This window comes from Nematolebias whitei, chromosome 6 (genome assembly GCF_014905685.2).
Source record: "Nematolebias whitei isolate Nwh7 chromosome 6, NemWhi1, whole genome shotgun sequence".
Classification (NCBI taxonomy): domain Eukaryota; kingdom Metazoa; phylum Chordata; class Actinopteri; order Cyprinodontiformes; family Rivulidae; genus Nematolebias; species Nematolebias whitei.
This window is the reverse complement of record NC_056503.1, coordinates 15628590-15640857: the sequence shown is the minus strand read 5'-3', so window position 1 is coordinate 15640857 and position 12268 is coordinate 15628590. Positions and strand designations below refer to the sequence as shown.

The 12268-nt window shown below is 39.5% G+C and overlaps 1 protein-coding gene across 1 annotated transcript; it reads right to left on the bottom strand.

The window, feature by feature from the left end:
* Positions 1-651: 651 nt before the first annotated feature.
* golim4a (golgi integral membrane protein 4a) lies at positions 652-11419 on the bottom strand (the record flags this gene model as incomplete). The annotated part of the gene is given in 10 exon segments (XM_037678048.1): positions 652-725; positions 1183-1469; positions 1570-1842; positions 1944-2108; positions 7067-7150; positions 7312-7394; positions 10740-10890; positions 10978-11031; positions 11150-11199; positions 11345-11419. Coding segments are annotated over 10 exon segments (1296 nt in total), but the record flags the coding sequence as incomplete, so codon positions are not given.
* Positions 11420-12268: the final 849 nt, after the last annotated feature.

Sequence of the window (12268 nt, the reverse complement as noted above, 5' to 3'; positions counted from 1 at the left end):
TTTCCTTTTTCTGTAATGGTAATTTACCAAAATAAAGTTGAGTTGAGTTGAGTTTGAAACCGCAAAACAACAGAATCAAACTGTGATTGAGCTAAGCAGTTTACAGAAGCATTACGAGGACGCGGCGACTGTGGCTGAGTGGTTAGAGCAGTCGTCCTCCAATGCAAGAGTTGGGGTTCGATTCCACCAGCAGTCACATGCTGAAGTGTCCCTGGGCAAGACACTGAACCCCTCATTGCCTCTGATGTGTGTCCCACTGATGTATGAATGTGATAAAGCACGGAATAGTCTTTGTAGAGATCTAGTAGAGTGCTGTATGAATGGGTGAATCAGGGCACAGATTGTGTTGTAAAGACCTTTGAGTATCTTGATAAGATAGAAAGGAGCAATATAAGTGCAGTCCATTTACCATTTACTTCAAGCTGGTTTCTAAGACTGCATTCATTGTTTTTATTTTACTTTTATTATGTGTGATGCCTAAAACATTGTGACTGGTAAACAGCAATTCCAACATGGAACAATAATGGTGTTCACTACTGTGTCCTAACATTCAAAGGGAAGCACTAGATGGTCATGTAAACAGGGTTAAATGCATTGTTTGGTGATCTGCAAGTATTCATTATTGAATAATTGATCAGAAATTTGTCTCACCCTCTTCTTTGGTATTGTGATGATCTTCCTCTCCTTGAGCATCATCGTCCATGTTCTCGTACTCTGTCTTCCTCCTAAAGGCACCCCACAACACTTTTAATTAAATTGTGAAAGACACAAATCAAACTGTTTCTACGTGTACCGCATCCCCACACTTTTAGTTTGATAGTTGTCTGCTCAGTAAATACTGGTGTGGAAGCCTTGTTTTTTATGACATTTGTTTTAGCAGATTTATAGAAACTTTACTGCAGTGTTTCTCTGAACCTGCACAAGCAAACATTGTTGAATCATATTATGATACTTTGGATTAAAACCTAATAATTCAGGTTTGCAACAAGGAATTTTATCCACTAATTATTTATTTTCCATCTTCCAGCAGTTGATTCATTTTCTCAATGTAATTTTTGAGCATTTGAAACGATATTGTATATCCAAAGTTGAAATCCATAGTTTTTTTTGGTTTTTAACTAATTAAAAGTTGTGCACTTGTTATTTTTTTTAGGTGACTTGCTATTTGAGTTCATGTCTAACCTTTGGTGCTCCTCCCTCAACAGCTGCTCTCTTCGGTCAGCTTCCTTGTGCTGTTGCTCCTCTTTCTGCTGCTCCTCCTTCAGTCTCTGCTCCCTCTCCTTCAGGATCTTGTCTCTCTGGGCCTGCAGGGCTTCCTGTCGTAGCTGGACCTGCCTGCGCTCCTCAGCCCTCTGAGCCGCCAGCCGCTGCTGCTCCTTCTGCTGCTCATAGGCTGACTTCAGCTGGTGGACCCGGGCTGGAGCCTGGTGCTGCAGCTGGGCCTCCCCATGCAGCTCCACATGGGTGTCCTTACAGATCACACCAAGAAATGTGTATGTGCACAAGTTTTAAGCGTAAGCTTCTCTAAACTCCTTAAGTTGTGATAGTAGTGTGTAAACCAGTCCTTACTAGCTGTGGTTGACGTCTCTGTCGGTCCAAAGCGTTCTCATCGAGCCGCTGCTCCTCCTCCTCCTCCAGCTGCTCATCCTGAGGCTGGTCCAGGTCCTCCTCCAGCTTCTGAGGCTGCCCTGCTTGAGCCATCTCCTCCTCTGCCAGCTCCCTCTTCCGTTCTGCCTCTCCCTCACCGTCCTCCTCTCTCTCAGAAAAGGACGGCTGGGACACAATATGGTGAGACACAATGTCAGACTGGACGTGGGCATCCTTCTCCTCCTGATGGTCCAACTGAAGAGAAAAAACACAAGAGAAATGTTTATACCCTGCAGGGTTTTAATCCATACCATACTGCTCTCTAAGGCTTATCTGCACCAAGACTTCACACTTACTCTTGACTGGGTGTCCCAGTGAGATTGTTGATGTTCAGCGATGGTATTCTGCTGGGATTCGTGTACATGGGACACAGATGGCGTAGTTGCTATATGTAGCTGCTGATGAACTTGAATTTGGTCCGGTTGTACCCTATTTATCTTCTTGTACTGATCCACCTGTGCCTGCAGCACACAACATGACAAATGCTAAGTTGTAGGAAAACTGTGATTAAACATAATCATTCCTATTCAAATAAAGTCATCGGTCAGATAAAAGTCACAATAAACCCCCTATGAATTATTTCAGATCATTACCACTGATTTATGTACATTTTAAGTGCAGATAATGTCTAAAAGTAAGGTTTAAACACTAAAATGCAGAAAGGAAGTACACGGTTTTGCTAATAGTAAAAAACTAAGAGCTTTCAATAATGGTTGGCAGTTGCACAAACACTACCACGAGAGTGCATTCTCATATAAGAACAAACAAAAAATAACCACTGACTTGCAATACAGACCTCAACACCAATATAATCACAGTATTAATGTAGAATTACATAGCATTAAAAACTGAAATAGTAATAAGTCCTTCAGGTATAGTTTCTTTACAGCTCTTACAATGGCTTAAATCAGATGTAACAGATGCTTCTAAAAATTAATTCAGGTTAAAAACAGATGCTGTAAATTATGCACAGAAGATAAAATGTTATTAAAAATTAAAGTAAATAGAAAAAAGTACACAATCATACTGCATTTTTACTACACTAACTTTTTAAATAATCTACCGCTTTAAACCACAAAACTCAAACTCCTGATAATAATCTTCATAAATTCTGAGGCCAATCTTGTTAAAGCAGCTGTGAACATAAAGCTCTGGACCTTCCTGCAGACTCGGGCCTAATGTTGGAGCAAAGCTGTGTTTATGATCGCATCCCAAATCTTTTGCTTTAATGTCAAACAGAAAATCTAACTGATTAATCAGGAGAGATTGTGTTGCATAAAAACAACGTGTTTTATTCACAGCCACACTGCAAAATGTTAAGTTTCCTTTCAAAGACTGGTGAAGAGTTTGTTTGTGACAGCAGCAGAGAATCACCATCACTGATCTCAGCAAAAACGACAAACTACCGTATATTCTGCCGTACATGTCACACTGCCTTATGCGTCGCATCAGTCCAAATATGTTCAAAACAGTGGAAAAATCCATAAATGTGTCGTTTCACCGTATACGTTGCATCTATTATGCGTCACCGCTGACAACCCAGAAATGTGGGCCGGTGTTGTGGCCAAAAATCGATGGGCTGCCAAATGGCGGCTACAGGAGTGTGCACGGGCGAACTTTAACACAAGTTTAACAAGATTAACACTTAAAATCAATTAATTGTTTGCTCGAAATTATACTAAAGTTGTGTCTCAGTCTAACGTTTGCTTAATAAATGCACTTTGACGGTCAAATCAGCTGCATTTCAAAAGCCGATACGTGGAAGTAAACGCGTGCATGCGACGAGTTGCTGTGCAAATTTAACAGGATAAACACATTTTAAAAAATTGTTTGCTCAAAATTATAGCAAAGGTGTGTCTCAGTTGAACTATTCCTTAAAAAATGCACTTTAACGGTCAAATCAGCTGAATTTCAAAAACTGTTTTGCTGCTGAGGTGCTGCGAAGCATGCACACACAAAGGGACGAGCCGCTGCATTTCTTTAAAAGTTAACAAGATAACCACCTAAAAAAACATTTGTTTGCTCCAAATTATACTAAAGCTGTGTCTCAGTCTAACATTTGCTTAATAAATGCACTTTGAGGGTCAAATCAGCTGAATTTCAAAAATAGTTTTGCTGCCTCGGTGCTCCGGGAGCGTGCAGAGGGAGGACAAAAAAGGAAGGAGGAAAGCCGCTCCTTTCTTCGAAATTTAACAAGAAAAGCACCTAAAACAATTATTTGTTTGCTCCTCATCATAGCAAAGGTGTGTCTCAGTTTAACTTTTACTTAATAAATGCACTTTAATGGTCAAATTAGCCGCATTTCGCCAGGACGGTGCAGCTGGTTTAACTTGCTCCAAGCAGCGAGCAGAATGAAGGTGGGGAGACAAAGGCAAGCCGATTGAGTCATTAATAGCTGGTGAAGATTCTCAGTCATCCAGGACATGGTAAATTCAAAAAAGTTCAAGAAAAAAACTATAAAGTATAAAGTAAAGTATAATAAATAAAGTCCAGTTGTTTTTTGTTTTGAACTTTTTTGAATTTGACATTATAGCCACATTCACATTTACATGATACAACGGCATGCCTTACTACTACTACTCTGCTGTCATCAAGTGGCTGAAAATGGTACTGTTCCATTTTTTTGCCACTCTGAATGAATGAAAATGGTCATATCTCAGGGCAGCACGGTGGCGCAACTGGTAGAGCTGCTGCCTCTCAGCGAGCAGGTCCCTGGTTCAAACCCCGGTCCAGGGGCCTTTCTGGGTGGAGTTTGCATGTTCTCTCCGTGCATGCGTGGGTTTTCTCCGGGTACTCCGGTTTCCTCCCACAGACCAAAAAAAACATGCATGTTAGGCTGATTGGTAACTCTAAATTGCCCCTAGGTGTGAGTGAGAGAGTGAATGGTTGTTTGTCTCGTTTGTCTCTATGTGGCCCTGTGATGGACTTGCGACCCGTCCAGGGTGTACTCCGCCCCTCGCACAGTGATTGCTGGACATGGGCACCAGCGACCCCCGTGACCCAAAATGGAATAAACGGGTAAAGAAAATGGATGGATGGATGGGTCATATCTCAGCCAAAAGTTGGTTTATAAATATGGAAAAAAAATCCATAAATACGTCGCTTCGGCCTATAAGTCACAGGGCATGTAAATTATGCAAAAAACGCGACTTATAGGCCAAAAAACAAGGTAGTTGTTTTAAGCTCCTTTTACTTCTCTCCAATAATAAATGTAATTAAGTTTAATAAGTTGTTGGAGGGAAAAATCCAGTAAAGCACCTAAATCTAGGAATGTATGTTTAAAAAAAAAAAGACCGGGTGTGATTTATGTATTTATTTGCATATACACTGATAGCCAATCTGAAACCTTCACTTCGTGGGCATATCAAACACATTTAAACCTCAGAGCTTCCACCTTGTGAGTCAATCGCTCAAGACATACATTCAAACTATGTTTTTCTAGATAACACCTTTAAACAAATAAAAACAAGGAAAACTAGGGACACTTTGAATACAAGCAAATAATTGCTTCCTGCACAGATCATACAAAACCTTCAAATAAATGATGTGTTGTAGGATGTGAGAAAGAATCAGCTTTTAGTCTTGTGTGTGCACCGAGCGCAAACACTTCCATTCTTATTCAGACACAGCTACTCTGTCTTTATGCAAAGACAGCTAAAAACTCCTGTGCAGTTACAGTCTCACCTTTATCCTGAGGAAAAAATAAAGAATAAAATCTATGGAAACCGCATTTTCTGTAAAAATGCAGAGCCAATGCTAAGTGCTGAAATTTGCTGAAGGAGGTGAAACTGAGCTGTTAAAAGGTAAAAAAAGAACAGAAGGTAAAAGGAGAAGAACCATGGATTAAAGCTAAAAAAGCAGAAGACTTAACAAGAATGTAAAAGTGCAAATCATGAGCTAAAAGGTTAAAAAGCTCAATGCTAGTTTAAAGCTAGCAAAGTCCTTGCTAAATAATAAATTAGCAAAATGCTAGCTAAAAGGTAACTGTAGCAAAATATGAGCAAAAACCAAAAAATAACAAATTGTTTGCTAAATCTTAAATGCAATCTATAAGCTTAAAGTAGCAAAAGGCTAGTTAAAGGCTAAAAGTACCAAAAGGCTAGCTAAAAGCAGCAAAAAGCTAGCTAAAAGTAATAAAAGCTTACTCAAAGCTAAAAGTAGCAAAAGGCTAAGCTAAAAATAGCAATATACTATCCAAGTGGCAAAAGGCTAGCTAAAAGCAGCAAAAAATAATAAATACATAAATAAATAATAAATAATAATAATAGCATCTAAAAGTAATAAAGACCTATTCAAAGCTAAAGGTAGCAGAATGGAAGCTAACACATAGCAAAAAAAGAAAGAAAGAAGCTACAAGTAGTAAAAGGCTGGCTAAAACTAAAGGTAGCAGATTTAAGGAAATCTAACCGCATTTCTAAAATAAAAATATCTGTAAAGTGAAGATTTAATTGAAGTATAAAAAATACATAATCCAAAAGTCACAGCACCCATTTTCTAAGCTGCCTTAAAATTTTGATATACAAATGGTTAAAAAAGCACAAAGTATACAGAAGTATTTAGTTTGAAATAAACAAAGTACAGAAAACAAGAACAGGACAACAGTAGTGTGAGTGTTTAAATAACAGAACACACTAAAACAAAAAGTTGGAACACTGAAACATTGTCACAGATTTATTTATTTTTTTAAATCCAAATCTAACGACTATTTTAAAATGACTGTGTTCTGATTCACGGGTTATAATAAGGTGTTATTTTTGTGCAGATATAAAGACGAGGGCTACAAAACTAAAAGTTCTTCCCGCTGCTTTGTCTCGCCTCAGCTCGCCTTTTTATAACTCCCTGGCAGGTCGGCTTCAGACGGTTTTCTATGCACTCGTTAGACTAACCCCCTCACTCCTGCAGCAAAGTAAAGAGGGTGTCCGTGTTCACCTAGCAGCACTAATGGAAAGAAGGACAAGCTTTAAAACCAATTAGCAAATGCAAGCAGACAGACAGAGCAGCAGGAAACAGGAGGAGCACGGGTGACTATCAGTTGCTGGACTGAGAGGAAAGCAGCATATTTAAGCAATCATTCAAGCATTCTGAAAGGTATTAAATGTGTTCCTCACCAAGAAAAATAATTAATAAAAAACAAACCAGCACCTCTGGCATCCTGCATAATTTCTACTGAGGTTCATACAGTTAAGAAATACACACCGTCTTCATTTTAATGAGAACTGCAAGGTTGGATTGTTGAACTAGATCATAAAAAACTATTAAAAAGCCAAAAGAGTTGAAACAAACTTCACAATAATTACTTCATTTACTCATTTACACTAATTAATATTTAAAACTCGCGTGAGCGAACACTTCAGCGTTGATCAGCTGTTGGGTTAAATAAAACACTGCAGTAATAGACAGGACTGCGTCCTCTCCTCACCTGAGCCACAGCTAGCGCACTCTTGTGGTCCTCCAGTGTCAAAGCAAGCTGGTCATGTGCTACCTTCAGGTCTTGATGCTTGATCTGAACTCAGAGCAGAAACCAATACAATCCACAGCTTTTCAGCCCTTTTGTACGGGAAATAGTTTAAAACATTTGAAATAAATGTATATAAAAAGAACTTGTGCAGATTTGCATGACACAGACAATATACCGTATACAGTATATATTTGGCCCCTTCTCACCTGTGCATCCTGAAGTTTTGTGTGAATGTCATGGTGAGCTTCCCTCAGCTTCGTATTTTCCTCTCTTAGGTTATGCACATGCTCTGTCAGAAACAACACATGTAAAAGAAGAACTCATTTAAAAAGATGTGAAACAACCATAAGAACTACTGTTTTTTTTCATCTTCATACATACAAGGACATGTTAAAAGGGGAAACAGGACATCATTGTCAATGTTTAAAGATTATTTTATGGACAACCCCCTCCACCAACGTGCATACATATATACAAGACACACTGGGACATCTTCTACTGAGCTACTGGTAATTAGGTTTAGCAAAACGTTATTTGGTAACACCAAAGTCCATGCTCAATAATCCAGGTATAAAATCCAACAATGTTCAATCAGGTCATCTGGACAGTTTCTTTTGCACCAGCAAACTGTTTTTTCCCACTTTGGAGTAAGCTGTTGGTGGAGAATCAGTTTTGTTCGGTGGTTCCTCAGAATGAAGTAGTCCGTTGGATGACGGACAAAACATCTCGGCACAAAAAAATAGTACCACTTTACAATAAGGCTCCCTTATAGAATGCTAATAGTTTATCGATATGTTATTAATTCCTCTATAAACACTTTACAAATCATTAATAACTGCTTATTATGCATTAAGGGTGACAGACAAAACTGACCAGTTTCTTTCCAAATAGTGAGTCAAATCTGTTCACTTATATATTTATATTATATATTTCATCTAGAGTTGTTAAACATTTCAGACTTCGTTACTACCTTGTAAGCACAATGAACAATTGTAAACCTATTTCTTTGGCATATAATTTTACTTTATCACTGCATTATAAGTATCTACAAGTAATATTATATCCTGAAATAATTAAGTTTACAAATGCTTATGTTTATTTGGTGAACGCAAACAGCTACACAACTTGCTGAATACCACTTCAGAGGTGAACAGTACCCTGTTATTAGTAATTAGAGCGTATTAAAATCAAAGTTTCTTTATTTGTCATTCGCACCACATGTGGTACTTGTGGTGGAACAAAATTGTGTACACAGGGTCCCAGTTACATCCAACAAAATTATAAAACGTAGAAGAAAAACCAGTAATAAGATCTAAGATATGAACTAAGAAAAACGTTAAGACTAAAAATACGATAAGCACTAATAGTACAAAAACAATACGCTGAACAGCAGCACGAACATGAGTCTGTGTGAGCAGATGAGTACGAATGAACACAGCAACATGAAACAGATCAGCAGCAACATGAAACAGATCAGCAGCAAGAGATCAGCAGCAGCATGATGTGATTTTTCACAGTGATTATTCTGATTAGAGATTCATGAGTCTAACAGCTTCAGGGTAGAAGCTGTTCCTCAGTCTAGTGGTTCTACACTTAATCCTCCTCAACCTCCTTCCTGAGGGGAGCGGGATAAAAAGTGTGTGTACTGGGTGAGTGGGGTCCTTCATGATGCAGGTAGCCCTCTTCCTGCATCTGGAGGTGTAAATGTCTGTGATGGTGGGGAGGCTGACTCCAACAGTCTTCTGTGCAGCCTTCACCACTCTCTACAAAGCTTTTCTTTCTGCAGCTGTGCAGCCTCCATGCCACACGTTGATGCTGGAGCACAGGATGCTCTCCACTGCACACCTGTAGAAGGAGGTGAGGACTGAGCTTCCCAGACCAGCTTGTCTCAGCCGCCTGAGGAAGTAGAGTCTCTGATGAGCTTTCTTGATCAGGCTGGTGGTGTTGTTGCTCCAGCTGAGGTTGTCATTCAGGTGTACACCCAAGTACTTGTAGCTGTAGCTGGAGACCGCTTCCACCGCAGATCCTATGTTCGGGGGGGTAGGCGTGTTTGTTCGGTATGAAGTCCACAACCATCTCCTTCATCTTCTTCACATTGCTGTGAAGGTTGTTCATCCTGCACCATATACTGTTGAAGCTTAAAATATTTTACATTCCTTGAAATCACAAAGGATTTAATCATTTTAAAAATGATCACCTACACCATAAAAAGCGTGCAATACTCAGAGTGTATTCATTGGACGTACAGCTATGACTTGTTCATTTTTGGAGTCAACTCAGTAGAAGGCGGCCACCACAGCAAAGAAAACTTAGTAAGTACAAAAGCTGCTCTAACTCAGTCAATCTGACAAGTTCTGTAACTGAGCTAATGCAGTAAATGAGAGACGTCACCAACACTCTTGAGTGCTAACAGATCGTGCAACAGCTTTGCCTCAGTTGTTGGTATGCAAGTCAGTGGGTGAGATGAATTCCTTCAAAGAATGAAAGTGTCATTAATTCACGTTTTTGTAAATAGTTTTTACTCGTCAAGTGTCACATTCAGTTTTCTGTGTGTTAATTTCCCCCAAAGTTTGTTATTTATCAATTGGTAAATTGTGCAATTAACAGTATAACCACAATAATCTCAATTATAATTTTTGTTTAAGATTTTCTTTTTCTCCAAAAATAGCCTGCAAAAAGTGTGAACTCACTGAAAGGATCCATAAAATAGTGAAGAGGTTCACAAGAGTGCTCTGTCAGGTGCAATGATTAGAAAAACTCTGAACGCATCAAAGTTTCTGCGTGAAACTTTTGATGACTGGTCACTTTATTAGAAGTAAACATTGTCCAACATGAATGCTGTCAGGTGGAGAAGTTCAAGTATCTGGTCGTCTTGTTCACAAGTGATGGTAGAATGGGGAAGGAGATGGCTCAACAGAGATTGGGGCCTCATCCTCAGTAATGAGGGCATTGCTTCGGTCTTTCGTGGTGAAGAGAGAGCTGAGTCGAAAGGCAAAGCTCTCGATTTACTGGCTTGTCTACGGTCCAACCCTCACCTAGTCAGGAGGTTTGGGTCGGGACCAAAAGAACGAGATCCCGAAAACAAGCGGCAGAAATGGGCTTCCATCAAAAGGTGGCTGGACTTAGCCGTAGATAGGGTGAGGAGCTCCATCATCCGGGGGGAGTTTGGTGTAGCCGCTGCTCCTCCGCATCGAAAGGAGTCAGTTGAGGTGGTTTGCGCATCTGATTACGATGTCTGTTGGGAGATCTCCCTTTAGAGGTTTTCAAGGTATGACCCTCTGGTAGGAGGCACCTGGGGAAGACCCAGAAGTCACTGGTGTGTCTTCTCTGGCCTGGGAATGTCTCGAGGTCCCCCAGAATGAGCTGAAAAGTGGCACTGGGGAGAGGGATGTCTGGGTTTCTCTCCTAGACCTGTTTCCTCTATAACCCGATTACAGATAAGCAGTAGAAGATGGATGGATGAATGATCTGCCGTGTATTCTATAAAATGTACACAATTTCACACCATGTTGTCAAGAAATTGTAAGTATTTTAATTGGAACTAAGTAAAACTAATGAGATGGACAAAGAAACCAGGGAGTCCATATTGAACTCAGCTGTCTTTAAAAAAATTAAGACTTGTAGCCATCAGTACCGTTGAGCTGTGAGATTTCCACCTCTTTGGCTTGCTGCAGTTTACTGTAGCGTTCCCTGTGTTCGTCCAGCAGCCGGCCGTGGTCCTTGCCCTGCACCTGGTGCTGCTCCTGCAGGTCGTAGTACTGCCTCTTCAGCTCATCGTGCTGATTCTGACATAAACAAAGATGAAGGAGGACTGAACATCAGCATACATCACCAATATGAGTGCGCTGTAGGCGTGTTGAACCTCTGGTTACCTTTAACACCTGGTGCTGCACTTGTAAAGAGTTGTATCTGCCGTTTGCATCTTGCTGTTTGAACATAAATGCCACGGTTAAAGACCACTCCCTCTGTGGTCCACACATACAGTATGACTGATAACAGTGAAAGAGAATAGATGCTTTGGTTTAAAGAGGTAAGAAAACATACCTTTTCCTTGTTCAGCGATTGTTGCGATTCCATTTTATAAACCAAATATTCTAGAAAATAAAAATTATTCAAACTTGAAATGATTTAAGGACTTTTTTTTTTATTCTTACACGTTCATAAATTTTAGTTACAACAGGTATGGTCTAACAGTGATAATAATTACAATGACGACAAAGAGAGGATTTTTTTCCTCACCTTCTTTGGCCTTTTTGTGCTCCAACCTCTCCTTCTGAAGAGACTTTTCCAACCGGGAGCGATGCTCATACACCACTGCACATGAAAAATGCAAAACATAGAAAAGAAAATATATATATATAAGAAAGGGAAGGTTAAAAATGTAGTCAGTGTTTTGAAGTCCGCAAGGCTCAGGTGAGGAAAATCAGCACAAGGTTATAATGATACAAAAAGTGCACAAAACATGTGCTCACAGAGACTTGAGCGTTTATTTCAGCGAGGCAGACAGAAATGTAGTGAACCTGATCTGACCCTGATCTGACCCTGATGACCTCAAATCTATCAGATGGACAGGGACTGTTATTTCATTGATCTGAATACAGTCTGAGCCATCTGATGACTTTCTTTCTTGAATTAATCAAGCAGAAAAGACAATTCTTTATAATCATCACTGTTTTACAAATGTTTGATAATCAAATTGTGTTAGTTCACTCAATGTTACAGGTTGAAGAGAACTACTCATTTTTATTTTACATAAACAGTAAGTAATGATTTTTATTCCTCATTCAAAGAAGAAATCAGGTTAATATGCATTTCTTGATTTTCTGTCTGAAATGAGCCAAGCAACGTAAGTATGTGAAAGTTGAAGCTTCGGTCAACTAAATGTTTACTGAAAAAGAAATGTCATGTTTAATCTTTACAGAAGATACAGAAGAGTTGACTCCACGAAGTCTGCTTTTCTGCAATAATCTCTCTGTCAGTTGTTAAACAAACTCATTCTCTGACCTCGACTTTTGATAACACCTTACGTCAAAAACCACACCTCTTTCTGGTCCATTCACGAATCAGAAAGCTCTAAATTGACCCGGAAGTCAACTCATTTAAAATGTGGCAACTTCCCGGTTCTGAAAGAGTCGAGAGTCTGGAAAAGAATTCGGGAGAATT